This window comes from Chiroxiphia lanceolata, chromosome 1 (assembly GCF_009829145.1).
Source record: "Chiroxiphia lanceolata isolate bChiLan1 chromosome 1, bChiLan1.pri, whole genome shotgun sequence".
Taxonomy (NCBI): domain Eukaryota; kingdom Metazoa; phylum Chordata; class Aves; order Passeriformes; family Pipridae; genus Chiroxiphia; species Chiroxiphia lanceolata.
The window spans coordinates 110324397-110351582 of NC_045637.1; the positions used below are offsets into that span (position 1 = coordinate 110324397).

Here is a 27186-nt window from a genome sequence, read left to right on the forward strand (position 1 = left end):
AGACTATTGGGGCAAAATAGTCTGCTGTACCAGAGGACTGTTATCAGTATTTGTGCCTTTGGTTTTATTACTGTTTTACTAAAAGTGCTCATACCATAAAATGGAAGAAATAAAAATTAGTTCTGTAATAAATTTCAGGTTAATGACTTCTACTCTTTTAATCTCACAGTAAAATAAATAGGGTGACAGAAGTACTAAGAAATTAATAATCTTTTGCACTTTTAAAAAAACAAACCCATGCTTTCTTTTAGTCAAAACAGAAGAATTGTTTGATGTGACATGCTTTAGTTGCAGTCTAGTGGGGGGCTTTTTGCTTTCTTTTTTTAAACTGTGCGTTTGTAGCTTGTTGTGCCATGAGCATGAAATAGCACTACCAGTGTCCTGTAGGAAAACTAAAACCTTAAACTGATTGTGTCTTCACCCACTTTATTGCAGTTGTGGCAGCAACACATTGTGAATTTCTAAGCTTTCTCTGACCCTTACAGTCTGCATCCAATCATGCAAGGGTATCAGGAATATAGGGGAAAAAAAATCATTTACTCTGTAAATATACACATATTTTGGTCTTATATTCCTTCTTCCTTCAGTTCGGCAGTCCCACTGTTGCACAGTAATTCCCTCATGCCAACCTTTTCTGATAGCATAATTTACAGAACAGTAGTAGTTGCATGGGACTGAATGTAGGCCAAGGAGGTGCTGTATTTCCCACTTTTTTTTTTACTTTTGCACCTTTTTTTTCTTATTATTGGATATTTACAACTGTTGCATTGGTTTGTACATTTGTGTTAATTTTCCGCATGGCAAAGGTAAAGATCCCTTACACACATTTTATGAGATCAAGATTAAACTCAGATATCCTCCTTTTTGTGATGAAGCTTAGGCCGTTTTGATTTCCAGGTTCCAAAAGAAATCAGCAACATGTAGTTTCAGTGGAAATGTTAAAGCTCAAAATGCAGATATCTCAGTGAATGTCTTTCCTATGAGATGATATGTATTAACAACTAAAGGCTTGTATTCTCCAGAGTTTATTTTAAGCATAAGATTTGGTGAGATTTAAGGTGAAAAAGATTACATGGTCAGAAACTAGCACCCAGAAGTTAATTAACTTTTTATGCTTGCATGCAGTGCAGAAAGAAATTTTGATTGCCATTTTTCTTTAATTCTTGGAATATAGTCTGACAGTAAACCTTGTTAAGGCTTGACAGTATCTGGCTCTTGTTCACATTCTGGGATATTTCTTTTATATAGAAGCAAAAAAACTTGTCCTTTATGATAGTTCAGAAGTAAATACAAGTTATATGGATGTCTCTTTTTTACAGTTATCTATTTGGGGGTTATAATGGTTTCAACTCAAGGGTACCAATCCTCTTTAGTCCCTCAAAACTTACTTTAAATTAAAAAAAAAAGCAGATCCATTTATTCTGAGCTAAAAATTACAGAAAAAGTGAGACAGGCTTAATTAAAATGCTGCCCACTGATCCCAGTCATTCTGGAGAAAGAGTTTTTCCATGTTCGCTTCCTGTTCCACAGTAAGCTTCCCAAAATAAAATATCCTTATGAGAAATGACAGTTTTTCTCATTCCATAGGATTTTTCTCAGATGCAAAATAATATATGTAAGAACCATCCTTTCTCTAATTATTGCAGTTGTTTAGGTTTTTACATATACCAAGCAACGAACTTGAACAATATCTTAGTCTTTGAATATGAGTGAGGCATTTGTGTACCAGTTCGTTGAATGAGTATTCTGCTTTGGGGAGAGGGGACAGGAATAAGACAACAAAAACTGCTCTGATTTGAGCTGGCAGAGATGAAAATACAGATTTTTTTGTTTGTGTCATAGGACATGTATGGTTTTAAGTTATACATTTCAACACAGTAGTGATGGTGGGCACATAGGAAAACATAGGCCCTTGCAAGCAGTGTTTAATCACTACTTGAGGAATCAGATAAATCCTCCCCTGATTGCAGTGGGCCCATCTCAGTGTATATATCAGTTTATCTTGATCCATTGCTGTTTCTGACTAATTATCTCCTATTAAACACTGAATGTTAAATGCTTTTCTCTGTAAAATGTACCTCCTTCCTCAAAACATTTCTCTGCCAAGGATGAAGCTACAGGTACAGTAGCATTCAGTTACATAGTAGTTGAGTTCCTGTAGCATAGGAGCTATACAGGTATTTAGACTTGATGTATAGTTCAGAAGTATTATCTGCTTACACGTGCCTGAAGTTCATGGGGCTATCTAACATATGGTACACAGCCAAAATTGCTGTGCAATCTGTGTGACTACTGTCCTCCTGTTAGCCACTGGTGGTAAATTCTGGCATGTTTTCAGCACCTGTCTTAGTGTGAGCTTAACATGGGAATACGTGGTTTATGTTCCTCTTAGAGCTTTCTGTGATGGTGATCAGACAAACTGTTAAATGTAAATTCTTTCTGCTCCTGCTTAATCCCATGAATTGAAAGGGATGAGAGTATTTACGGGGAGGGGATGTGCATGTGCACAAGTATGCCACAGCTCACCACCAGGCTTTGCCTAAGTGCTGATGTGATCAGTTTATTTCACACTGATGTGGAAATGCTGAAGCATAGGAGAAGCAGTTTTGTCTTGTAGCATGTCGTCTTAGAAATATTAAACCCAGAAACATTAAAGGTTCAGAGCTTCCAAACCTTTGGTCTTCTGGATAAACAAAGTGCGACTTTCTGTCTTTTAGGTCCTGGATTGATTACTAATTTGTTTTTGTTGTCTTTCTGTTCCCTTTCAAGGTTCTGCCACTTTGCACCACTGGCAGCAGCTGGCTCAGCCTCACTTAGGTGGGATCCTGGACCCAAGGCCCGGAGTTGTCACTAAGGGCTTCAGGACCCTAGACCTGGACCTGGATGAAGTGTACTGCCTTAATGACTATGAGGAAGATGAGACAGGTGACATTTCTTACAAGGGCCTAACTACCTCGACGCCAGTTCAGCACACAGAGACCTCAGGTGAGAGGTCACAAGCACAAGTGACTGTTTCAGACAACAAGAATAACCCCCGCCAATCTCAGGCTTTCACAGAGGAGATGCAGGAGTCCGCGACTGACGATGATGAGGGGTCTGGTGAGGGAAACTCATTAAGTCCAGTAAAACTGACATCTTTTCAGGATTTTGATTACTGGGCCATTCTCACGTCTCTCCAGAACAGCATCCATAATATCGCTTTGTGTGTAGCATCTGCACGTTAATGCGTGCAGTGGTTAGAACATAACCATTCTAACATTTGCTCAAAAATCGTTTCCTTGATAATATTTTAATTTGTTTTTCAGTAACAGCATCTGTGGTCAATATTTTAATCTATTTTGATAAGAGAAGGCTGCTAAAAGGAAGTGGTTTGTTCACAAACCTTTGTGTGGCACGTGTGCAACTTGTATGTGTATTTAGTGCACGCTGTTTAGTGTATGTAATGTACAGATTACATATATTTTGTATGATTGTAGTGCAGATACTCTTCTGACTGTTCATAAGAGGTGTTGCCATTCTGTAGATTTTTGTACAAAGATTGGTGTTCTAAAGGTGCATCTAAGTTGCCTTTGCTGAAACAAATGGAAGTGCCTCGAAAATCACCAAAGAAATTCTGTAAGTGTAATTCACTTACCTCAGGTACAGTTACCTGTTTTTAAAGTCCTTTTGAGATAAAGAATTAAGAGGATGTTTGTATGCAGTGACTAATGACATTTCTCTCATTCCCTCTCGACCCCACTGTTAAATCCTGTCCTTCCTGTTTTTACCATATTAAGACATAAACATTTTTAAGTGACACAGTACTGCATGAGTTACTAGACACTCTGAACTGACATTAGCGGTCTGTTATTGCACAAGGTTACAGGTTCTCAAGACTATATAGATGTGTTTTGAGTTCATGTGATTTCTTTTTTGTTCTTGGGTTTTGGGGGGTTTTGTTTCAATAAGCTATATAATCTTCATTAAGATTTGCCTCTGGTGAAGAATTATATTTAAGAATCAGAAAATTACCAGAACTCCTTTTTTTTCAGACTTCTTGTTTTTATGTAACTACTTTAAATGGAGACACTTTCCTTTTTCTGGGATAAATCATAACTTAATATTTGGCTAGTCTTCAGAAGATTAGATTGTCTCAGGGCTAAACAATATCTGTTATTATCATGACATGCAGAGTATCTTTAAGTCTCACTGCAATGGCAGTTCAGTGCTTTCAGCTATTGAATATAAGCTACTTTTTGCGTTCAGATGTATTAAGGTGAAATCATAGAATCATAAAGGTTAGAAAAGACCACTAAGATTGTTGAGTCCAGCTGCTAACCCAACACTGCCAAATCCATCACTAAACCGTGTCCCTAAGTGTCACATCTTCAGGTCTTTTAAATACCTCCAGGGACAGAGACTCAACCACTTCCCTGGGCAGCCTGTTTCAATTCTTTGACATTCAAACCCTTCAGCTTCCCTTTAAATTGGCAAAAATTATCTTTGTTCTAAGAGATCTATTGCCCGGAAATATTGTTTATATTATTTTTTTTATATTGATATGGAAATAAATAATGCCTCTACCGGAGTTGTGTACCATTTTGGATATTATCCAGGTTTTTATAATTTTGAAGTGTCTGGGTAACAACAGCAAGAAAAACTGGAGATAGGGGGAAACATAGACTGATATAATCAAAGACTGAAATAACTGGCATTTTTAGGATCAAGGGAATAAAAAAATTCAACAAAAGATATTAATTTTAAAGTGTGTTGCTGCACAGAGGAAGGGAACAAGCAGTTCTTCATATACTCAGGATACAGTAATTGTGCAAAAAGTTGCTTAGTTGCTTGGGCTACACTTTGAACAATTTTCTAATTGTAAGAATTTTCTACATAGGAACATGTCAAAAATGTAGAAAAACTGATTGTCATGAACTATACATAGACAAGGATATAGTTTGAGTCCCTTGGGTTTTTTTAAGAATGGATTAGTAAAACATTTCTGGGTAATAATTTGGAAGAGTTCTTTCTTTGGAGTAGAACAATAAATCTAGCCCTGCTCTGTGATTACAAACTGACAAGAAAGTTTGGTATTTCCATCCATTTTCTGTCTACATTACAATTTGAATATAGGTCACTGTTATTAATAGATTATTTACTGGTTACTGCTAATTTTTCCTGGGAAAACTCTGTCTCGGACAAGGGTTTTAAGCAAATTCCCTACATTATAAATTGGTGAAGTAGGTAAAATCTATGAAATTGTTCTAGGCAATCCTACTTCACTTTGTATTGTTCTCTAGGTAATTTTAATACATTAGAGAAATAAGTGGGTAAAAAATTAATAACTAAGAATGAGCAAGTGCACTGAAAATTTTGGGTTCCCATCCTCCTTTCAAATTGTTCAGCTGCCTAGGCTTTAAGAGTATCCATGAGCTACCACCTCATTACTGGTTGTGTTGCTCAAGTTAAGTAAAGACACTGCTGTATCTGCTTTTGGTGAAGCGTTTTGTCAGATGTTACACTAGGAGAAAACAATTGTGGGTGTTTTCAGAGTAGGCACTTACTAATGAAGCAGTACTTCTTAGTATCTACAATCTGCCCACTGAAGAATTCCTTTTGGGAGAAGAGATGCATGCTTAGCTTATGAATTTATTTTTTTATGTAAATAGCCATTACTTCTCTTGAAAAAGCCTTCTCAGCATTCTTTCTCCTAGATTTCTCTGGAAGAAATGCAAGGCAGGTAGGGGTGTGTAAGGACATGTGGCTCCTTAGAGCCCTGTCATGAGTCCAAAGTTCCAGCCTCATTGCTTGCATGATTCCAAGGGAGGTTCCAGTTGGCAGTGTACAAAATAAACTCTTGCTAGAAAATGCGGAAGTAAAATAAAAAGGGAAGGAGAAAGATATCTTGGATACAGTCTTTAGCAATAGTGCTTTTGCTTATAATCCAAGATAGCTCCATTGTGGAAAAATCTAGTTCAAGACATTTATAAAAGCCAGAAAGTATCATCATACAGTTGCTGTTTGCAGGCCATAAAGTGCCATTCTAGAGCTACAGGTCTTCTAGCCTCAGATCAAAATGTCTTTAGTAACAAAGTGCCTACAAAGACCATTCCCAGCAGATGTAGGTCACCTTAGTCTGTTGGGCAGGTTTCTGCTTCATTGTATCATATGCTCTGAGCCTTGTATCTTGTCATTTTTGCACTGGAGATGTTCTCTGGCAGAGTACTCATGAGTTACAATCCTTGAATTTTCCTGTCCCTGTGTTGGAACCTGTAGTATCCATTGATATATAAAATAGTTTCCTCACCATAAATGCATATTCTATCCCAGTTATGGCACTGGACATTTCAGAAGAGATGAACATGTATGTACTTTATGATCTGCAGTTGGTCTGTTGGAGCCACGTGCTGTGTGTGGGTAGAGTAACTTTAGGGAGGATTGTAAATTTCAGTATTGCAGTTCTAGCCTGATACCCAGGAAAAGGTTGAAATTTTTATATCACTTGTGTATACACTCAGCATAATTGGAATCATAAAGAAGTTACAGGACACAGTGTTCTTAATACCATCTAGGGCAAGTAATTTTTGCAGCACAAATTTTTGTTCTGTGAAAGAAAATGTAGTATGTTACAAAACTGTACAGAATCTGTCTTGGAGGGAGGGGTTGTTGGGTTTGGTTTTTTGTTTGGTTTGTTGTGGGTTTTTAATTCAAACAAAACGAACAAGCCATTCAAAGCACTTAATAATGTTATGAATGTTTTAATTTTGAAGTTGGAAGGGCTACATGATGCAGCATATGTTTAATTGCCTGCTAGTATTGGGTGCATGAACTGGTCTTTTAGTACTTGTGTTTTAGTTCCACTGATTGATTGCTTTGAATAGACGTGTGCATAGCGTTATGGGATCAGCACTCTTATATTTCATGTTTAGACCTTAATCATGACATGGTGATCTTTCCAAAAGATGCCTAAAATCATGAAAACACATAATGAATGTCTTATGTTTGAGTTGTTTTTAGAAGGATTACTATACATGCTTCTGAAAGGTTACATTGTACAGAAAAGCAATAAATTTTTAACTCTTCTTAGAACTAAGGTATTGCTTCATATTTAAATATATCTTATTTTCAAATGACGTGAATATTTTACAGTAATTATTTCTTTAAGAGAAGTCTATTAGCAGTTGCTGTCTATGCTGTTAAAATCCTGTAATTTTATTTTGGGGATCCTAGCCTGCATAAACTCGTGTTGAAGCCACATTAAATACTTTGAAGTCTTTTTACACCTGTGCTCCATGGTTACATACATATGAGAAAGTGGCTGCAGCCCGAAGAAGACCCTGTCCAAAAAATATCTGCCTTTGTTCAGTTTTTCCTCTCTTGTTGTTTGCAAAGGCAAAATAAGTGAAAAGTTTCGAAAAGCAGGTAGTCAGAAAAGAATTTTGTTGCTTAAGAAACATAACAGAAGTAACACTCCTGGAATAGGTGTATGAATTCTTGGAGGTTTTGAGTATTCACAGTTACCCCTAAAACCAGTGTTTACTGAAGGACATCTGAAGGCACCTAAACACCTTTATGAGAGCACCATGCTCACATTTTACAGCTGTTGTATTTATCACCCATCTCCTTTTTATTGTAGTTGTTAACCCAGGCATCAGCTTCAGCATACCCTCTATTCCACCTGTTCTGTCAGCCAGGCATTTTCAGTACAGGTGGCACTGAGTATCACAGCTCTCACCTTCAGATGCCTCTCAGTGATCCTTCGTTATCTTCTTTCACAACAGGCAGAGCTTTTCCTTTCTATTCAGCAATAAAATAAACTTCTCATGCTTTAAAACATTATCTGTTACTGTAAGGACTCCTCAACCTGATTGTCATTTCATTCGTGTCTCAACGGCCTGTGCTAAAGAAACACCCAAATTCCAGTGCAGTTCCTGCTCAAAGATCAGGGAACCACCTTATTTTCCTCCTTTTCTTAAAATGTGCCACAGAAATAATGAACAGAGTGGCTTGCTTCAGAATTGGACTAAAATGTTACCTTTGTGCCAATTTGGGTCAAGTCATACTCTGAGGATTTCTAATCTTTTTAAAGTTAATTTTCTAATAAATTTTTTTGAAGTTAATTTCTTAATAAATCTGCATTTGCCAGAAGAGGTGTTTATATTAAAAGAAAAAAAAAGGTTCACTGGTCACTGTGAGCTCTCTGCCTCCTCACTGTTATTTCAGCAAATTTGAGTTTGGATCCAGTGGTACAAAATCAATGTTTTTGTAGCTGTTTTAGTATAGCTACTTCTTACAAATATTCCTCAAACGCAGTTTGTCTTGACAGTAGCTTACATACTGTAGCTTTGTACCTTCCTCTGCACAAGCTGGTTGAAACACAGATTAAACAGCCCTCTGAGTGTTCCCTGGGCAGAAGATCATGTCCTAAACATATCTATTTTGCTGTTTACGCCTAGCACAATGGCCCGTAGGCTCTGAGTCCTGAATCTGGATCTGAGGCAGCTCTGAGCTATATAAAATCAGCTTTATGTTTTGAATGAGGAAAGCTCTGTTTGTTTTGCCACAAGATGGAGCTCTCTGTTTGACTGGAACCTGCCTTTTTTGCACTATTTTAAAAGAAGTTTTTACAACGCTGTTGTGCTTACAGCAGGAAAGTCCCTTTTCAGCTATTATGCTTTGCATTTTTCCCATAATGCCTATGAATTGTTTGAGAAAGCTTAAAGTGAAGAATCATTAATTCCTGAGAATAAATAAAACATGATCCAACAGCAATCTTAGGTTTAGCTTTAATTTTAATTTAGGGGGGAAATGCACAGTTTGCACATGTTTCCTGACAGACGAAATCACATGATATTTCTGTAAACTTTGTTCAGTACTGAATTATGTACAGATTCTTTTTTCATACAGATACAAAGCATGGTTATTAAGCTGCTACTACTTTGAAAAGGATGATATAAGTAAAACATTTGGTTTCAGACACAGTTACATGGAAGGGATGTTTATATTAAAAATAATGCTTTGGTGTATATATATATGAAGATAGTCTCTTTTATTATAAAAATGTATTGTTTCCTCATGAAAATATACCAACTTAGGAAATGGCCATTCATATGTAAAATTAGTAAGTTAGGAATTAATCATTTTGTTTCTATTTTATAAACTTTGTTCATTTACAGCAACAGATTCTCACTCTTTTTACTGTGTCCAAAGGATGGAAAATGCTACAGCAGTATGATACACCCCATTGTTGACTGATGGAGGATGAAGCTGGTACAGGACTTTCTTAGTGGTATTTGAGGGTGGAATACATCCATGGAAATGGATAGATTTTTTTTATCATTTCAATTTGTTTCCTCTTATTAGAGTCAGTGATTTCTCTACTTTTAGCAGCCTTCTCCTATCTGTGACTCATTAATATCAATGAGTCTTGCTTTGCTAATGCAGCTATGTATCTTCAATGTGCCTGTCTCCTATCTGAGGGGATGCCCAGTGGATATAACAAATGGGGAAAATGCACTGATTGTATTACAGCTATGTGCTTTGGGTTGAGCTTGCAATCTTAAATCAGCATTGCTTTATTCTGTTCTCTATTCATCATCCAGGGATAACTGCTTTGTTTCTAATTGATTTGTGTTAAAGTCCTGTGTTTTCTCTAAATAACCAATTTTTTCATGTCCAGTTATCTGAGCTCTTTCTCCAGATTTTCATATAACTCTCTACAATATGGAGAGAATCATGATTGCTAGGCTGTGCTCCCTTGTAATAGTTTTTATAGTGCTCACACTAATCTCTAAAGCAACTGGATTCCTGAAGCTTCATAATTACCATCTCTGGAGGTGAAGTAGAGCTTGTTGTTATGTTATGCCGTGCTAACATTTGAGTGTGTTAACATGACACTCCAGTGGGTTTTTAGAAACATCCTTCTTTAATGTACAGCAGTACATTCCAGCGCTAACTAGAAGTTACCTCACGTTGTTTGCTTAACCACTTCTGCTTCCACTGTTCACACTCCCCATGCTCTACCCTTCACACACCACTTATATGTGTTCTGAAAGGACTACCTAACTGCACACCCTGTTTTGGAGCTGTGATACTTTATATATGAAAAGGGGAACACAGCCACGATTAAGACTTGCCTTGCTTCTGCTAAGCTTCTCTGGAAGTTCAGAATGGTGTCTGGTCTAGCTGGTTGGTCTGTCTGTCCTTTGCAATGTGTTGAATCGTTGTGTACTGTGGTATTACAATGTGGCTTAATCAGGGAATGGCTCAGAGGGTTGGGTAGGACTGAGGGGGCGGGAGCTGCACATGGTTTTTACTGTGCATGTCTTTTGGCCACTGCTAAGTTTGGTTATTAATTAAGAGAACCTATGCAATCATGATATCTTTGATGTAATATTTAACTCTGGGTATTTTTCAATCAGCTTTTGAGATGCATGGCTCTTAAATTCGGTAGTTATTTTGCGGTGACCACAGCTGCATTATATAGCAGATTAGTACAGCCATGGAAGTGTTTCTATGAAGAAAAAAGAAATTGGCCTAAGTCTTCAGTTTTTTAAATTGATCTGTGTTGCTTCTTTCCCAAATCACTGATGCACCAACAGAGTGGCAGTTTTACAGCGGCATTTGTCAGGAAATTTTTTTACTAAACTGTTCAGAAATATTCAAAATCTGCTATATTGTGCAGCTGAGGACGTACATTCTTAAAGAACCTAATCACAGGCACAAGAGAAATGTCACAGATGTACAGTAGTGGATCCAAAAAACTACCACTTTTCCATACTGTGGATGTGAGAAATCAGAAATAGTAATTAATACGTGTTCATCTGCTCCCCACCCCAACAGTCCATATTCCTGTAGCATTAGCCAGGTGGATCCATTACTGAGAAGTAATGAGGATGCCTTTTTGTGGATCAGTCTAAAAGCTGAAATGCGCAAGCATGCAGAACATCGTGGTGCTCCTGAGCTGGTACTAGAAAATGCTGCTTGTAATTTCCCACTGATGCAAGTTGCTCATTTAGATAAGGGCTAGTATTTCAAGCACTGCCTGGCCTGAATTTAGCTTGAGCAAGACTTATTATGGTCATGGACAAGTTTCAGCAGACCTTTTTAGCACTGGCCTTGGAGTCCTAGAGGTGTTTCTCTTGGAGAACAAGTGTCTGTGTGTATTTCACTCTTCTTACATTGATCCCATCAAGGTGCCTCATCACTTTTTGCATCTGTCTTAATCAGCACACAGAAGTTTGATTTTCCCCTTTTCTGTGTAAAATGCAAAGAATTTGCTTTTTTTTAATTTAGTACCTCATCCTGGGAAGTGCATGTCACAAACCAACTCCACCTTCACCTTCACCACCTGCCGCATTCTGCACCCCTCCGATGAACTCACACGAGTCACTCCAAGGTAAGGGATTCCTGTGATGGCAAAGCCTTCAGCTCTGTCAAAGTTTCCCTCTAAGCAAATGCAAAACAATGGCATAAGCAAAAGCATTAGCTGCATTGGTGAACTACAACACACCCACAAACTATTCCTCCCATTTTGAGTTACCTCAACCTGATTTTGAGAGGCATGTGTAATGTTTTAAAAAGCCAATCGAAGTATCTTAAATTTTGTTGTCTCTAGTTAAGATATTCTAGGATCAGACATAACTGTATTGGCTCCAAACCTGGCTCCTCTTGATCTCAGACTAATTGTAGTCCTCATATGTGAATGCACAGAATGTGTTCTCTCATTGAAAAAAAAAAAAAAAAAAAGAAAGGTTTTTCCTGGGAGGAAAAGACTAAATCTTTTTTCACTGAAGAAAACGGGATGTGCACGTAAAGAAATCCAGGAAGTACATGAGGAATGGATGAGGAAATATGCATTAATCAGAAACAAAGAGATGTCTACTTTGTTCCTTGGTGTAATTGTTGGAAATGAGTTCATAGTAGCCAGACTGAAACTAATGAACTGGCATAACAATAGTAATTGGTGTGTATAGGCAATGCATGCTGACAGAAGGCCTTATGGAAGGTGAAGATCTGAGAACCAAGGTGTGTGTGTGAATTTCATACCTAAACAGGGAGCTTTACTTCCTTAGCAAATCAGTATTTAAAGAATGTTCTTTTCTGTTTAGAAATACAATGCCTCATTGCTTTCTCTGCCCCTTCCAGCTCCTGTGTGGGAGCATACCATTGTGTAGGTCCCCATTCAGAGATGATGTGTCTAGACCTATTTAGACATCAGATGGGCAGTGACTGCCTGTGAAGGGCATGAAGAGCAAAGGTATTGAATATGAAAACTTGTCAGGTAGAAAGGAAATGGTTGATGATTAAATGTAACTTTTCTGCTTCCCTTTCTGAACTTAGTTAATAGTGGCCTGGGTGGTTTTTCATTACTCTTTTCTGTCTTCCTTTCCCATCAACATGGTTACTGAAGAGATCCTCTTAAATGGCTGCAGTTCTATGTTAATTTTCTTGTTATTATTGAATTGCTGTTAGTTGTGGTCATAATAAACTCATTGGTTACTAAATCTAACAAATCAGCCAGAATGGACAGCTAAATTCAGTACATTATCAGCTGCCTTAGTTAAATTGAAGTTCATCGTTCATTCAGGAGGACAAAGAGCAAAATAAACAGCGTGATGTTTTCAGCAGACGTGTTTAAGGAGCTCCTCCTTACCAACTATAAACGATTCTTCACAGGTCATGTGAGGAGGACGAGGAACCTGCGTTATGTCTCGTTGTGCTGAGAGGAGGTATAGGGCAGACACTATGACCCAGCGTGGTCAGGGGTGAGCAACACTGCCAGCAGTATTGGCAGGATCATGACAAGGAATGCTCGTGTGTGTGGCACCAGCTAACCCCAAAGAGGTTTGGCACTTACCTGCCTGGTTGCATTTTAACCTATGCTACCCCAGGTGTTGCTCTAACCTGACTAAATTTCATCTAGCTAAATGAAATGCTCATTTATTTGTTTCCTTTCTCAATCTAACTCTGAAACTGTCACTGGGCTGAGTTGCTGAGGCCACTTTGAGTCTGTTTCTGCAGTTGTGTCCAGGTTGCCCAGTGGTGTTGGTCAGTTCGATGGGAAAAATATTTCCTGGTTAAAGCAATGCCAAAATGATCAAACAGACAAAAAAGGTAACACCTACAACTGCTTTCTTGCAGGGATGGCTTATTTTTTCTGTTGCACAATAGTGTGTAACTGTGCTGATGAATTAGTAGAAATACTAATCTAAACGTCTGTGCAACTGAAATCTGTAGCTGGAAAGAGTGAAGCTGTTGAAGTTAATAAGCCATTGGAGTGCTCTAGTTTTCATCTTGTGACTAGGGCATCTTGGAAACCTGATGATTAACACCATGTGTCTGCGTTTCTGAAATATATATGGTCCTACCTTGTAGAAAGTCAGTTCATGCAGTAAGTTCTTTCTTTTCTCTCCTTCACATTTTTCAAGTCTTCTGTATTCTGTGTGGGAGATGAGATGACCATGGTGACTGTCACTGCTTTTTAGTTCCACTGTGAACTGAAATCAGAGCTATGAGGGTCCAGCTTTAATCAATGTTTAAGAGAAGAATTGTGAACTAACTTCATTCAGCCTTGCCTTCAGAGTGCCTGTGTGCTGCTGCAGTGGGTGTGCGTGGCCTCCATAGCTCTGCCGGGAGTAGTCCTCTTCCCCTGCCGCTGATACAGCCCAGGCAGAGTGGAGAGGACATCAGGGTGTGCCGTCCGTGCACTGACAGCCACAGAACACATGGTGGTGCAAGGAGACTGGTTCCAGAGCCATTTAGCAAGGCTGCTTTTCTAATTATGTCTACTGGCTTTCTCAAACGTGTTTCACTACAGTTTATTGAGAGGAATATATGGGATTCCTCCTGTTGAATTGCAACTGCAAGGTAGAAATCCTTTGGCAGTTTCATTTGCTTAGAGTAGAGGTTGGTACACTTCCAAATCACTGTCAGAGATCATGTTGGTCAGATTCTGTTCAGCCATGGAAAGAAGACATGATGTGAAACTTCATAGCATCATGCTAATTAAGGAGTACCTTAAAGATATGCTGATTTTTTGAAGACCACTGGACTAGAGTTTCTAGTGTTATGTGAACTCATGCCACCTGATCACTATAAACCATGGATCTAGATGATGTTCTAAGCTCATCAGAAGCTGTGGTTCAGAACAAAACATTCCAGGGTGTCTAACCTGACATGCACAGTAGTGTTGGCTACACAGAGTTGATTAATGTAAGGTGAAATGAGACTGCAAATTCCAGTCAAGACATCATCTCAACCCTGTTGTCCATATAGGCAAAACGGATGCAATTAATTCACTGGCCTGAGTCTTCTCTATGCCTGGAAATCCATCCAGATTGTCTCAATGTGGCTATTTGATGCACTTCTTGATACAGAGAACCCAACTTAAGTTAAAGCTGTATGTTATGACTGAGCCAATCCAACAGTGTGGCTCTACTGAAAAAGGAAGATCCCATTCTTTCCCCTGTTCCTTCTCCTCCCAGCTGCTTAGTTTTCCCACTTTCTTGCACTGGTTTTGGTTTTTTTTTTTGACTCTTTGCTGAGTGTCTTCTGCTTGCTAATGTGCCAAGATGGGGGGAAGATTTTCTTCTTTGAACAGTGGTGAGCTCAGGTCAATGAATTCTGTGTTAACATCAAGTGTTGCGTTGCTCAAGACCCTTTAAATGCCATTAGAGGGGATGAAGCTGTGCATACTCCTATTACAGCGGAATTCAAATTCATATGGCAAAGATCATAATTTGAGCATAGTTAGAAAAAGTTGGAAAGGTTTTTTTTTTTTGAAGGTGCATGGAACTCTTGGAATTTTCCCAGCAGACATGAACCGGGAGTATTATAGATGTGCCACATGCATTGTTTCTGGAATAACTATGTATATCATGTCTTAATGAATGGATGGTGTAGTCTGGACTGACATAAATTTTGAGTGGAGATTATCTGTAAGTGTCTCAGTTTAAAGAGACTGGAGTGTTTTGCTAAGGAGGATGAGTTATGAGGTAGACCAAGCTCCTCTCTCTCAGCAATTGTATATCCGAAATTAAGAGGCTCCAATCAAGGAAGTATGGAAAATGGAGGAAATAACAACCCTTTATTAAAGGATATATGTATATTGGCAAAAACAGTGACAGAACACAAAAACAACTAAACAATAATCCTGTGCACCCAAAAGACCCCTTCAAAAAGGAAACAGTTTGATACTTCTCTGTCCTCTAGCACGATTTTGGATCACTGGAGGTGCAGAGCCTGCAGTGCTCAGTGTTGGTCGGCAGGGGGAGCTGTTGGGCTCCAGCTGTAGCCATGTGGGGCCCTGGATCTCAGGAGAAGCTGGAAAATGGAGATTCCCCCCCGCCTCCCGCAAGGAGGGGAAGGGGAACAGGGGAAAAAGGGGCGATTTCCTTCCTACTAAACTCACGCTGCCTGCGGCTCGCTGTGATCAGGACTCCCCCTTTTTTTCTTCGATGAGCACAAACTCTCCGATGAATTCTGAGCAGATTTGGGCTGGACAGGGCAGCGCACAGGCAAGCTGAGGCCAGAAAGCAGCCAGATGACCAGGTCGAGAGCAAAACGGCCTCCGAGCTTCTCCAACACGCCTTGCCCCCGTTAAGGCAAAAAGTGAAGTGTCCCCTATTTGTAAGGAGAGGAGGAGAAAAACTCCTCTCCCTTCGCTGCAGCTTTTGATGGGCCATTAATCCGGAATGCAGGTCAGCCAGCTAGTTCTTTTGTATAGTCAACCACCCCTTCCCCCTCCCCGTTCAACATCCTTCTTTTACAGAGGGACAAGGAAAAGCAAAATTTCTGCTTGGATTTTTAGAACAAGTAAACCTATGACAATAAGTAAACATGCTGTGGCCAACCTGATCTATTAGAAACAAGTCTTTTAAGGATGGCACTGTAGTGCCAGAAACAGTCAAACCTGTTCATGAGATCTTACACCGTGGCACGAAGGATTTGGAATGTATCTTTTGCGGTTATTCTTTGGAAATAAGTACTGTATTAAGTCTGTGTTCATTTAGCTGAACAGCTTGTGGGGTGAGGGCAGTCTACCAGATGCTATTTGATATGCTTCAAGAATTCCCAACCCCTAGTAACTAGCAGTAGTGTGCTTAAGAAAACAAAGTGCCGTAAGATAGCACTAAACGTAAGTATGTAATGTATGTCCCTTGTTCTAAATATGTAGATTATTGTCATTTAATATTTTCTTATCCTCTGCCTGTACATGTTTTGAGAAGAAAGAAGTGGAATTGGGGTACAGTTTAGCACTGTTTCAAACTATAAAAATTGTTTTACCGAATTAGCTGTAGAATGGCTCTTTGTCATGCTTGGTTTGCTGAGTTACCAGTTACCTGTTGGCCAGTTGACAAGAGCTTGACTAGATTTTTCTTATCACTTCTGTTCACTATTCATACCATTGTGCATCTCATCAAAAGGCAGATCCCCATCTCATTCCCCTTCAGTGAAAGCAAATTCAACATAAGCAGGGAACAAGGGTTTAACCTTACAGAAGTGCATGTTGGTGGCAGTTCCAACTTCCAACAGCTTTTCTACAAATACTTCTATAGCAAATAAATTCCCCTCCTCCCTTGCCACTCTCTCCTATGACCCAGCAGAACTAGAAGGAGTGGCAGTTCTCTGTGCTCAGAAGTGACAATAGAAAGTACATGTCTTGCTTATACCATTGGTCAAGTCTCCCCTATTTCTTTGTCTCACAGAAGCAACTGGGAGTTGTGACAGTAGGTCAGGAAGAAAAATTGAAGGTGTTGATTATAAACCTGTGAACAGTTTATAGAAGGAATGTGATGCTGGCTGTTGCAGATTGCATTAATTCCATGAGACTGGGCTGTGAAGTGTGCAAAGTGGAGATGTGTTTTGTAAGAGACAATGTTTTTGCTCTTGTAATCACATTTGTGAGGAGCTGGGAACTGTCAGTGTCCTGTGCACTCTCCAAATGGATAAAAGGCCCTGCTCAGAGTTAAAAATCTTGCTTGCACTAAGTTTTAATTCCCTGCTAGAGAGAATAATTTGACTGCTCCTTTGCTTTCAGCCTTAACGCAGCACCTACTCCAGCTTGTGGCAGCATTAGCAATTTGAAAGGCACCCCAGTGGCTACTCCCTGCACTCCTCGGCGTCTGAGTTTGGCTGAGTCCTTCACCAACCTCCGTGAATCCACGACAACAATGAGCACATCTCTGGGGCTGGTGTGGCTGCTGAAGGAAAGGGGCATCTCTGCAGCAGTGTACAATCCACAGAGCTGGGACAGAGCCAGCAGGAGCACCCTGCTGAACACATACTCTCCTAAAATGGCCATCATTCCTTCCACTCCACCAAACTCACCTATGCAGACACCTTCTTCTTCCCCTCCATCTTTTGAGTTCAAGTGCACCAGCCCACCTTATGACAACTTCTTGGCTTCGAAGCCTGCTAGTTCAATCTTGAAGGAGGTGAGGAATAAAAAGAACATCAGGAACAGTGAGAGCCAGACTGACGTGTCTGTTTCCAACCTTAATCTCGTGGACAAAGTCAAGAGATTTGGTATCGCCAAAGTTGTGAGTTCAGGGCAAACATCAGCTCCTCCTTTAACTGATGACCAGGGACCTCTTCTCTGTGGGGCACAGGGACCAGTGAGGGCCCTTGTTCCTGGAGGCCTGGCACCAGATGGTCTCCCACTGGGCTGCCCTGCCGTGACCAGTGCCATTGGAGGCATCCAGCTGAACACTGGCATCCGAAGGAATCGGAGCTTCCCCACCATGGTGGGTTCCAGCATGCAGATGAAAGGCCCGACATCTCTCACTTCGGGGATCCTCATGGGAACCAAGCTCCCGAAGCAAACTAGCTTACGATGAAGGACTTTATTTTTACAGCTAGTCTTTTTAAATGAAAATACTCAGATTCTTTCTCCAACCTCCCTTTCCTTCCCCCACCACCCCTTCATTGCCTCTTGAGTTTGACAAATCAACTTCGTGCCTAATGGGAGAAATGTGTAAACTTTGTATAAAACATGTAAATATGTACCAGATCTATTGTAACTAATTGGATTATTTTACTGTTCAATTGAGTGCAAAAGGCTCTATGCTATGATTGCTGTATTAAGGTTAACTTGCTAACCTTTTGAAAAGGTTTTTTTTTTTAAGATGCACTGAAAAAAACAGAAGAGCAAAACCAACAAAAAGTAACTTGACTAGAAAAACGTGAATTCTGTAGCTAGCCTCACTTGAGTCAAAGGTGCATGGGAAGCTATTGAATGTGCTATGTGAGACCTCTCATTACATCACTTGAAGCATGGGAGCATTTGTGCTTCATTAAATACTGAAAAAAGCGCTCAGTTTAACATGTGGTAGTTTTAATTTTGCCTCTGTAGATGAGTTGAGCTGAGTTATTGGAGTGCCTGGCTATTATGCCTGAATGGATGAAACTTCTTTTTTTTTTCCCCTGTTCTGTATTTGCCTCCTCCCCAAAATTATAAACTTGAACTAATACTGGGTTGAAGTCAGCAGGCCTACTGGGTACCTGGAATAGTGACATATTCCTACCACCACTGTTTCATTTGGCATGCTTACACTGTGTGCAACTTCTTTTTTTTGTTTGTTTGTTTGTTTTTGTCATTTTTGTTTGGTTGGGTTTGGGTTTCTTTGTTTTTGTTTTCTTTTTCAATGCTGCACTGGATTGTGGAAGGGAAAATGCTTTACTATGTGTTGCTGCCACTGAAACACGCTTTGTCAGTGCCCCCAAAGAAAAGAGTTTTCACAACTTGTGAGGTAAACACAGCAGTGACTTCCTAGAAGTCAAAGTTGTGGAACAGATTGACAGATAAGAATGTTATAAAAGAACATGTAGCAAAACCAGTATTAGGAAAAGGTGTATCCTTGAAACCTCAGCAGAGGATCACAGAAAACATTTAGTAACAGAATGGTACAAGCTGGAAAGAGCAACTTGCAGTCCTGGTGCTGATCTTCACCTTTTATTCATGTCGAAGACCATGGCCTTGTAAGCAGGGTGAGAATATTCCCTACCAGTTTTCTGTGTTCTTTTTTCATCCAAAGTTGGACCTTAGTATAGATAAAAGTATGGGAAACACTTTATTTTCACAGTGTTTTTAAACTGAAAAAGTACCTGCCAATACCAAACATATAGCTCCCCGCCTTTTCAGAAAGGAAACAAAAGACCTTACACAACCTTTAGTTGCCAGGCAATCCTAACTATATCACAGTTTTTTCTCTGTTCCTCCCAAAATTCTGCTGGGTGCTTGTAGAAAGAGCTGAAATACCTTGGAACTGGAACAGACTGGAGAGACCTTGTTTCTAAAGCAGAGCTGAGACATACATTTTCTGTTGGAGGAGGGGATGGAGAGGAGTGAGGGTTTAGCATCCACTTTCTTTTCCTTGCACTTCTTGTGGCATCTAAATCAAGCTCCCTGTTTGTTGCCATTATCGCACTACACGTAATTGCCATGAATTGCCGTTTGTACCAGACTGTTACTAAATTATTAGCACTGATAATTTCTTGTGTAAATGAAACTGTCTTTTAGTCTTTGTGATGAGAGATAGGTGGGTGGTTTGTTTTTTTTTCTGAATGAAGTAGTTGTTGCAGTAGTGCTATGGACACTAAGGATATTTTTTGAGAAAGAAAAAAAACACATCGGTCAGTTACAGCATGTGTTTGAAAACTATTTATTCTATGAACTTACAATGTTTTAGTAAAATGCCATCAGCTCTGTTTGCTGTTGTATGTGTGCACTTATTGCAAGTAAATTTAAGTATCTTTTTATTTGAATGTATCTTAAACCAGTAGATAGAATAACAGTTGATTCTGAAAAAAAAAATATGGACTTAATGGACCATTTTATATACCCAGAGGAAGAAAGCAATACCATATGAGAACTTAAAGTGTAGAAGTTAATCATGCAATTGGAAGTATTTAACCTTTGAATAAGCAGCAGGAGCTGTCCACCCACCAGAGAAAGCTATTGTAACACATCAGAAAGATGAAACTTAATTTTTTCTTCACTAATATCAATAAAATAACAGAAAAATTGCACTGTTGTGTATTATTCGATTTTTTCTCGTTCTTTTAAGGTGATAAATCTTCCACCTTGATCCCTTGCTGTCATCTCTCAGTCAAAGCAAACTAAGAGGTGGTCACCAGGTTTAGTTTTTAAATTCTTAGAGAAATGATTTAAAAGTTTTCAGATAGCTGGAACAGGTGAAGTTTCGGTCAAAAAAAAGAGCACAGAACTAAATGTGAGGGTTTATTTCTATTTGAATTCCAAGAAAGCAGAATTGGATGTTGTGTGGTTTCTGTATTTTGAGGGGGAGAGGCATGTGGATTCTCCAGCCTAATATGATACAAAACCTGTAGTAACAAAATGTGAAAGTACAAAGTTAAGGAGGAAACACCCTGTGTTTTCCTGCTGAGACAGAGGTGAGGTCTGCTGTTATCTAGAATCTTCACTACTGAGGGAGGGAACAGCACACTGATTAAACACCAGGTATGGAGAAATAAAAAACTTCACACATGGTGAAAGCTAAGTAGTGGTAAGAGCTCCCTGGAGGAGGGAGTAGTCAGGTAATAATTCCTAGAAAGATTAGGTAGCCTCATACATTGAGGAGAGGGATGTGTGTTTGAGGTTTAGAGAAAAATAGTACCATTTATATCACATGCTTGCTACAGAGAGAATTTGGGATAGCAGTAATGCCAAAATGAACTTGTGAAGGGCTTGCATTAGTATGACACAGTGCCATACACCAGCTGTGAGAAAGGCTGATGCCATGCTGGGCACATCCAGGTACTGTGTCAGTGAGTATGGAGACTCATCCTTTCTTTCTATGCAGCTCCAAGCCTGAGGGAAACTCGTGATCAGGAAGTTAATAGTTAATGGGAGGCATCCAGGGAGGACGAGAATGGTTTAGGTTGGAAAGGACCTTGAAGATCATCTAGTTCTAACCCCCCTGCCATAGGCAGGGACAGCTTTCACTAGACCAGGTTGCACAGAGTCCCATCCAACCTGGCCTTGAACATTTCCAAGGATGGGGCATCCAAAGCTTGTCTGTGCCAGTGCCTCATCACCCTCACAGTAAAGAATTTTTTCCTAATATCTAATCTAAACCTACTCTTGGTTAAAGCCATTAGTCCTTATCCTATCACTACATGCCTTTGTAGAAGTCCCTCTCCAGTTGTCTGTAATAAGTCTTTCTCCAGGCTATACTGTATCAGGATATTGTTTGGACCATTTGGACCGGATCTGTCCTGCCCCCTTTAAAAAGCAGGTATTCTCAGGCAGAGATACAACCATAGAAGGACTCCCACCTGAATTGGAGTGCTTTGCAATCATAAGTTCTGCCTGCATGTCTCTTATTGCAAAACTGTAGTATTAAGCTATGAGCATTACGAGGAAGATATTTTTCTCCTATTATAGCTAAAAAATAAGATTTTGAAGAGTAATTCAGAAAAGATAAATCCTTTTTTTACAAGCTTATGTGTTTTATCTGGATATTACAGTGGACAAAGTCAGGCACTTATAGCCTCATATGCTGCCTTCCTGGGCCCTTGAGAGTGAAGATGCAGCCCTGCAAGTCCAGTTGCTGGATCCCTCCAGTTGTTGCCTTGGTCAGAAGCTCAAGCCCTGAGCTCATTGATGATGCAATCAGGGAACAAGTGACAGTGGGGTATGAGCTGGGAATGGCAAAGGAAATGAATATGCAACAGCAAATGGGAAGGTAAAATTATTTGATTGCCCCCAAGGAGGTCTGTAAGGCAGTAGTACAAGTGATGAAAATTAAGCTGAGCAAAATGCATTTCCTGGTATGGTTCTATGTCAGCCTGGCTGCTGCTGTGCTGGGGAGCCCTGCAGAAACCCAACTCCTGCACCAGTTTCTAGAGAGAGCTGTTGGTTGTATAAATGCTTTCAAATGTTCTTTCAGGGCTTAAACAAATTCATTGTGATACTGTAATTTTATGACTTATTAAAAAGTATCCAGAAGGATGCATGTAGTGCTGTGTTTGGAGATATCCATCTTCTGTGCCAGGTAAGTGAACAGCAATGGTGTTTAATAAGTGAGTGCATGTGGATTTAGCAATTTTCAGGCTGTCACGTCTCTGAAGGTGAATTATAAACTCAGCTTTCCCAAAGGTCTGGAGCTCTAAGGAAAGGTGGGTTTAAACAACCATGAAAGTTCAGAGGTTTAGTATCACTGAAGGCCCTACAGAAGAACTGGGCTTCAAGGTTGTGCTCCTGAGAAAGGAAAACTGATGGAACAAAGAAGGCCAAAGGCAAACTAAAGAGGGATGCCCTCTGAGGTCAAGAGTAATCAAAACTGAGTCAGGTCAAACTCCTCAAGGTACAGAAGGAGCAACTGGAGGTTGTGTAAGGATAGGAAGTCTCTTGGAGGGCAGGACTGTTCTGTCTGACATGTTTCACCCTAGAGATTTCAGTGGATTTTCAAAGAAGAACAGTTTCTGTTTCTGGAAACAATGCTAATATTTGGGGAGTCTATTAGTTTCTCCTTCAGGATAGTAATTTACACCACAGGGTAGCTGAGGCAGCATGAGCTATCTGGAAACTCAGCCAATGTGTTTAATGTACTTGGTCAGTTTCAAAGCAGAACAGAACAACTGCATAAACTAAACCTTGGAAAGCCAAATGGCTGATAAATTGGTGCCTCTGCTGTGAAATAGTCCTCCATCCTTGCAATATCCAAGTATCTCAGAAACATTTTTGGATATATCTTCACCTTACTACTGCAAGAAATGTGGTCATCCACCTCTGAAAGCTGGGTTGGAGGTGAGGGCAGGGTGAGGTGCTGAGGACTGTGTGTCTTAAGACTGGGTTGTGGACACACAGGATGTTCTTTGGAGAGACAAGACTGGTATTTCAGCCTTTTGAGACTCTTTTCCCCTTCCTTTTTGCATGTGTCCAAAGCGCTGGATGGCCCCACAACATAATCTGTTCCACACAGAGGTTTAAGAGTTCCTCCCAACTTCCAGAACACGTTTGTTGGCAGCTCTCATTGAATTGAAAAGTCCAACAATGTCAGTGAGATGTGTCCTGCTTTCCTTTGGTACAAACAGGATCGATCTGCTGCCTATAGCTCGTGTTCACGTTGAAGCCTTGTTCAGCTGTGCTGTGGCATCTTGCTGGGTGCTCTTCTGGTCTACTTTAATTCAGTTAACAAGCCAATTGAGAGCACAGAATAGTAAGAAAAATAATAAAAGGCCTGAAAGTTACCGGTGTTTAGCAATGTCCTTAGCTGTAATGTAGGCTTTCATGTGAGAATGGTATATACTCAAGAAGCCAATAATGTTTGTATTTAAAAGATTACAGAGATTTTTGTCCTGCTGTAATAGGTTTCAAGCTGTGCTGAATCCAATTGCTGTTACATTGATACAGGTACTTAGAAACTAATAAAGTTTTAACAAGCACAGACAGATTTTTTTTCTTTCTTTAAGAGAATTTTAGTGAACTTCGGGGATATGAAAATCAAACACAGAGAGAAGCCTTTCACTGCTCTTCTAGGATGTTGAAATGTTCATTTTGTCTGACTTGTAAATTCCTCCTCTCAGGCCTTGGAGAGGGACTGCCTGGTTTGCTCTCCAGCTCACTGAAATGTGCAGAGCTGGGCTGCAGCTGGGAACATCTGGCTGCGATGTGTCACTGGCCAACATACAGCAAGGATGGATGCAGCAAAGCAGGGGAGAGCAGAGCAGGATCCACGTGTTCCTGTATGAAATACCAGGTCAGATGAGACTGTTCAGGATGCACTGACATCCCTCACACACTGCTCCAGCTCCGAGGGAGAACTGCCCCTTCCCTGGGAATGGATGCTCCCTCTCTCACTTGGGTTTCCCTTCATTTCCACAAGAGCACTTGCTGCTTCCACCCTCTTTTCACAGCTCTCGTGTATGCACAACTCTGCAAAAGCAGAGCCACAAGCTCTTCTTCACTCATTTATGTGGGGTTGGCAGTAAGCTCCTCTGTTCATGGAGATTTTCCCAGCACCTGTTCTGAAATTAAGTTAATAAAGCTGGAACAGAACTAAATTAATCAAGTGCACAGAGAAAATAAACTGACTTTAAATGCAAGAAGGTATGGATTTGCTATTTTCCCAGTGTTAATTTAGCACATATACGCACATGCTTTCATAAGGATGAATTTGAGCAAAGCTAAATTAAATGTCAGAGAGTTGGCAGTGCCAGGAATCTCACCTCCCAGCTGAGCACCAGGAGGTTGTGCCAACGCGCTACTGTGTGTGCTGAAATCTGAAGGGCACTTCTCAGCCCAAAGCTGTTGCTGGACACAAGGAGCTCCTACCTAGCTACAGGGCCTCCATCCCTAAAGCTGCCATTTCCCTTGTGTTAAAACAGGGCAACCTGGAGAGTAGCTTCACTAAGGGCCTGGGATGAGCATTGCAGCTAACAGGGCTGCTTGAATTTGCCAGATTTGCTGCTGCTTCTGTTTAGCTCCAGTTAACACCCCCAGGTCACCTGGAAGCTGAGTGGTGTCTCAGCAGGCTTTAAAACCCTCTCTCACCTGGGGAATTTCTCTGCTCCCAGAGGAGCAGGTGACAGATGTTTTTAGGGTGAGGATGATGTTGCTGAACCGCTAATAGCCAGCTCCCCCTTATCTTCAAGATCCTGTAGCCACTGTGCCTCTTGATAATTGCTGCAATTTCCCCCAAACTTCTTAATTCTTAACACTCACTCCTGTGAGATGTCACCTGCAGGTACAAGTTTGTATCTTAGCAGTACCTGAAAAACCATGTTAGTCCTGAGCTTGGTATTAGGTGGTAAAGAGGGGCTCTGGCAGAATTAAGAATGTATGTTTTCAGTCCCCGTTTGGATGCCAAGTGAGTCACTGCAAGTCCCTTTATTTAGACATAAGGAAGAAGTTTTTTACAATGAGGGTGGTAAAACACTGGTGCAGGTTACCCAGAGAGGTGGTAGATGACCCACCCCTGGGAACATTCAAGGCCAGGTTGGAACAGGCTCTGAGCAACCTCATCTAGTTGAAGATGTCCCTGCTCACTGCAGGGAATTTGAACTAGATGACCTTTAAAAGTACCTTCCAATCCAAGCCATTCTATGATTCTGTTACTCCCTTGGTCAACTTTATAGTACTAGTACAGCTTAAATATTAATACCGGCATGTTCAGCGACTATAAAAAAAAAATCAGACCAAGTTTTGTCTGGAGCTGTCTGATATGCAAGAAAGGTGGCAGACATGATTACATAGAAATGTCATGCTAGTGGTGGGCTGGCAAGAAAAAAAAATAGCATTTTCTTGTAATCACTTTCAAAACCAGACAAACTTTGCTTGCAATTGTATCACAAGGAAAAAAGCAGATTTCACAGGTGAAACTACTTGTTCTATAATTGGCATTTTTGTGATTTAAAATGAGCATATGCCTGGCCAAATGCAACAGTGGGGGTGGCTTGGCAGGAGTAGAAGCATTATTTTGTGCTTGGAAATGGTGCCTTGAAAGTTACTCACCTCTTGGGGATACAGAAAGGCACAATCTTGATCACTGAAAGGGTAGTGAAGTCCCTGGAGCTGCACAGGGGACTGTGGTCTTTCTCACAGTGCAATTTTGCACCACAAAGGACAGGGCCAGGCATCTCCTCTTACCTGGGAGCCTTGTGAGGAGCCAGGTAAGTGGTGAAACCATTTTTGTGTGTCAGGCAAGGAAAAGATGCCCCTGTCCTGAGGCAGCAATGTGTAAAAGCCCCCCAAAGCATCACCTGACTGCACCAAGGGCCTTGCACTTTCATAGACATTTTCAGAGACCTTCAGAAGAGAGAGGAATGGGAGGGAACATCTTTGCTCCTCCATCTGCCTGACTGTAGGAAGAAAAAGAAAATGTTTGGAATTTCTCCTAATGACAGCATTCTACAGTAGAAAGACTTGATGTGTGACATCACCCACCTCCAGTTCCCCTGCAACATTACAATATTACATACTTAGTAGCCAGGGATGGAAACATTTTAAATTGTTGTTTGAACTTCCTGACATTATTTTAAAAAATATCAAAGCAGAAACTTGGTTTTCTTACAAGTTACTCTCAAAGAAACATCACTAGTGAGAAATGTTAGAACCTATTTTTATTTATTTATTTGTGTTTTCCTCAGTTTGACCAAAAAAATTGATTGGTTTTAATCTCTTGTTTGACAGTTTTGGCAAAAATAGGCACTTTGAACTGTTTTCCTGTGAACAATAATCAAAACCAAGGAGAATTCAAGTGTTTTGAGACTCATTACACTTGAAAAGGAACCAAAAAAAGCCAGACTAGGTGGATTGGAAAGTGGTTGACTGGAAGGACCTTGAGAGGAAGAAAAGCAGTTCCATATTTTCAAGACAAGATCCACACACAAAAATAGGATATTTGGTGTTACTGGAGAAAAAAACTTGCTGTTACTGTTTACTGGAGTCCCCCTTTCACTGCAGATTCTGCAGTGCTGTCTGCTCTCCCAGCTGCTGCTGGGAACAGCTCCTTGAAGTGTTTTTGTGCTCAGCCCTTGCCACAACCATTTTTGTTTGTTTCTCAGTCTTCTTGGGTTTAGTAGCATTTTTGTTTAGTGCAAGTATTTTCTGTGTATTGTTTTCTATGCATTGTATTTGCCTGTTAACTGCTGTAGAAATTGCTGTTGAAATGTTCACCTGCCTCTTTCCTTCGACAAGCACCTGCTTTCCAGCACGTGACGAATATTTTCCTTTTTGTATCAGTGAACACTACGAGGAGAAACCGTGTGGAACATGCAGTGCAAAAGTCACTTCCTTTTTTAGTTTAGGGAATTGTTTAGATGTGAGATCCAGCTGCTGAAGCAGACCCAGGAGCCACAGGAGAGGTTGCTTACCTATGGTTGAGGAGGGGAGTGCAGGTAAAACACTTGATGCAGCCTGCCCACAGGCAGGCAGGAACAACTGCAGGAACTGTAGGGGGCTGGTTTCGCACAAGCAGGGATCACTTCCCAGCTGTGAACGTGGGGCTCTATGCCCTGCTTTGTGCCCGGTAAGGGCTGAGCACAAACCTCCTTCCTTCTCCTCACATCGGTGGGCAACAGCCAACTCAGTCTGCCTCTGTGATAGATGGGAGCTACCTCTTTCCTTTCAGGATACTGTGACTAGACTGCTCCAATATCTCCTCCCCCTCAGGTTCACCTGCTCTGTTCAGGGACCTGTCTTCACCCTCTCCCCAAATGAATGCTTGGCTCACCACACAG

The 27186-nt window shown here is 40.4% G+C and overlaps 1 protein-coding gene across 7 annotated transcripts in view; it reads left to right on the forward strand.

Moving 5' to 3' along the window:
• The window catches only part of TRAK1 (trafficking kinesin protein 1), a 129840-nt gene extending 109830 nt beyond the window's left edge, over nucleotides 1-20010 (forward strand). For 4 of the 7 annotated variants that reach the window (XM_032687700.1, XM_032687727.1, XM_032687684.1 and 1 more), the window contains 3 exons: nucleotides 2770-3099; nucleotides 11275-11377; nucleotides 17021-20010. In XM_032687700.1, the coding sequence (XP_032543591.1) occupies nucleotides 2770-3099; nucleotides 11275-11377; nucleotides 17021-17819 (1232 nt within the window). In that variant the 3' untranslated portion in view covers nucleotides 17820-20010. Of the gene's footprint in view, nucleotides 1-2769; nucleotides 3100-11274; nucleotides 11378-12657; nucleotides 12747-17020 lie in introns of all 7 variants that reach the window. The other 3 variants (XM_032687691.1, XM_032687719.1, XM_032687737.1) reach the window with 2 other exon arrangements.
• The last annotated feature ends 7176 nt before the right edge of the window (nucleotides 20011-27186 follow it).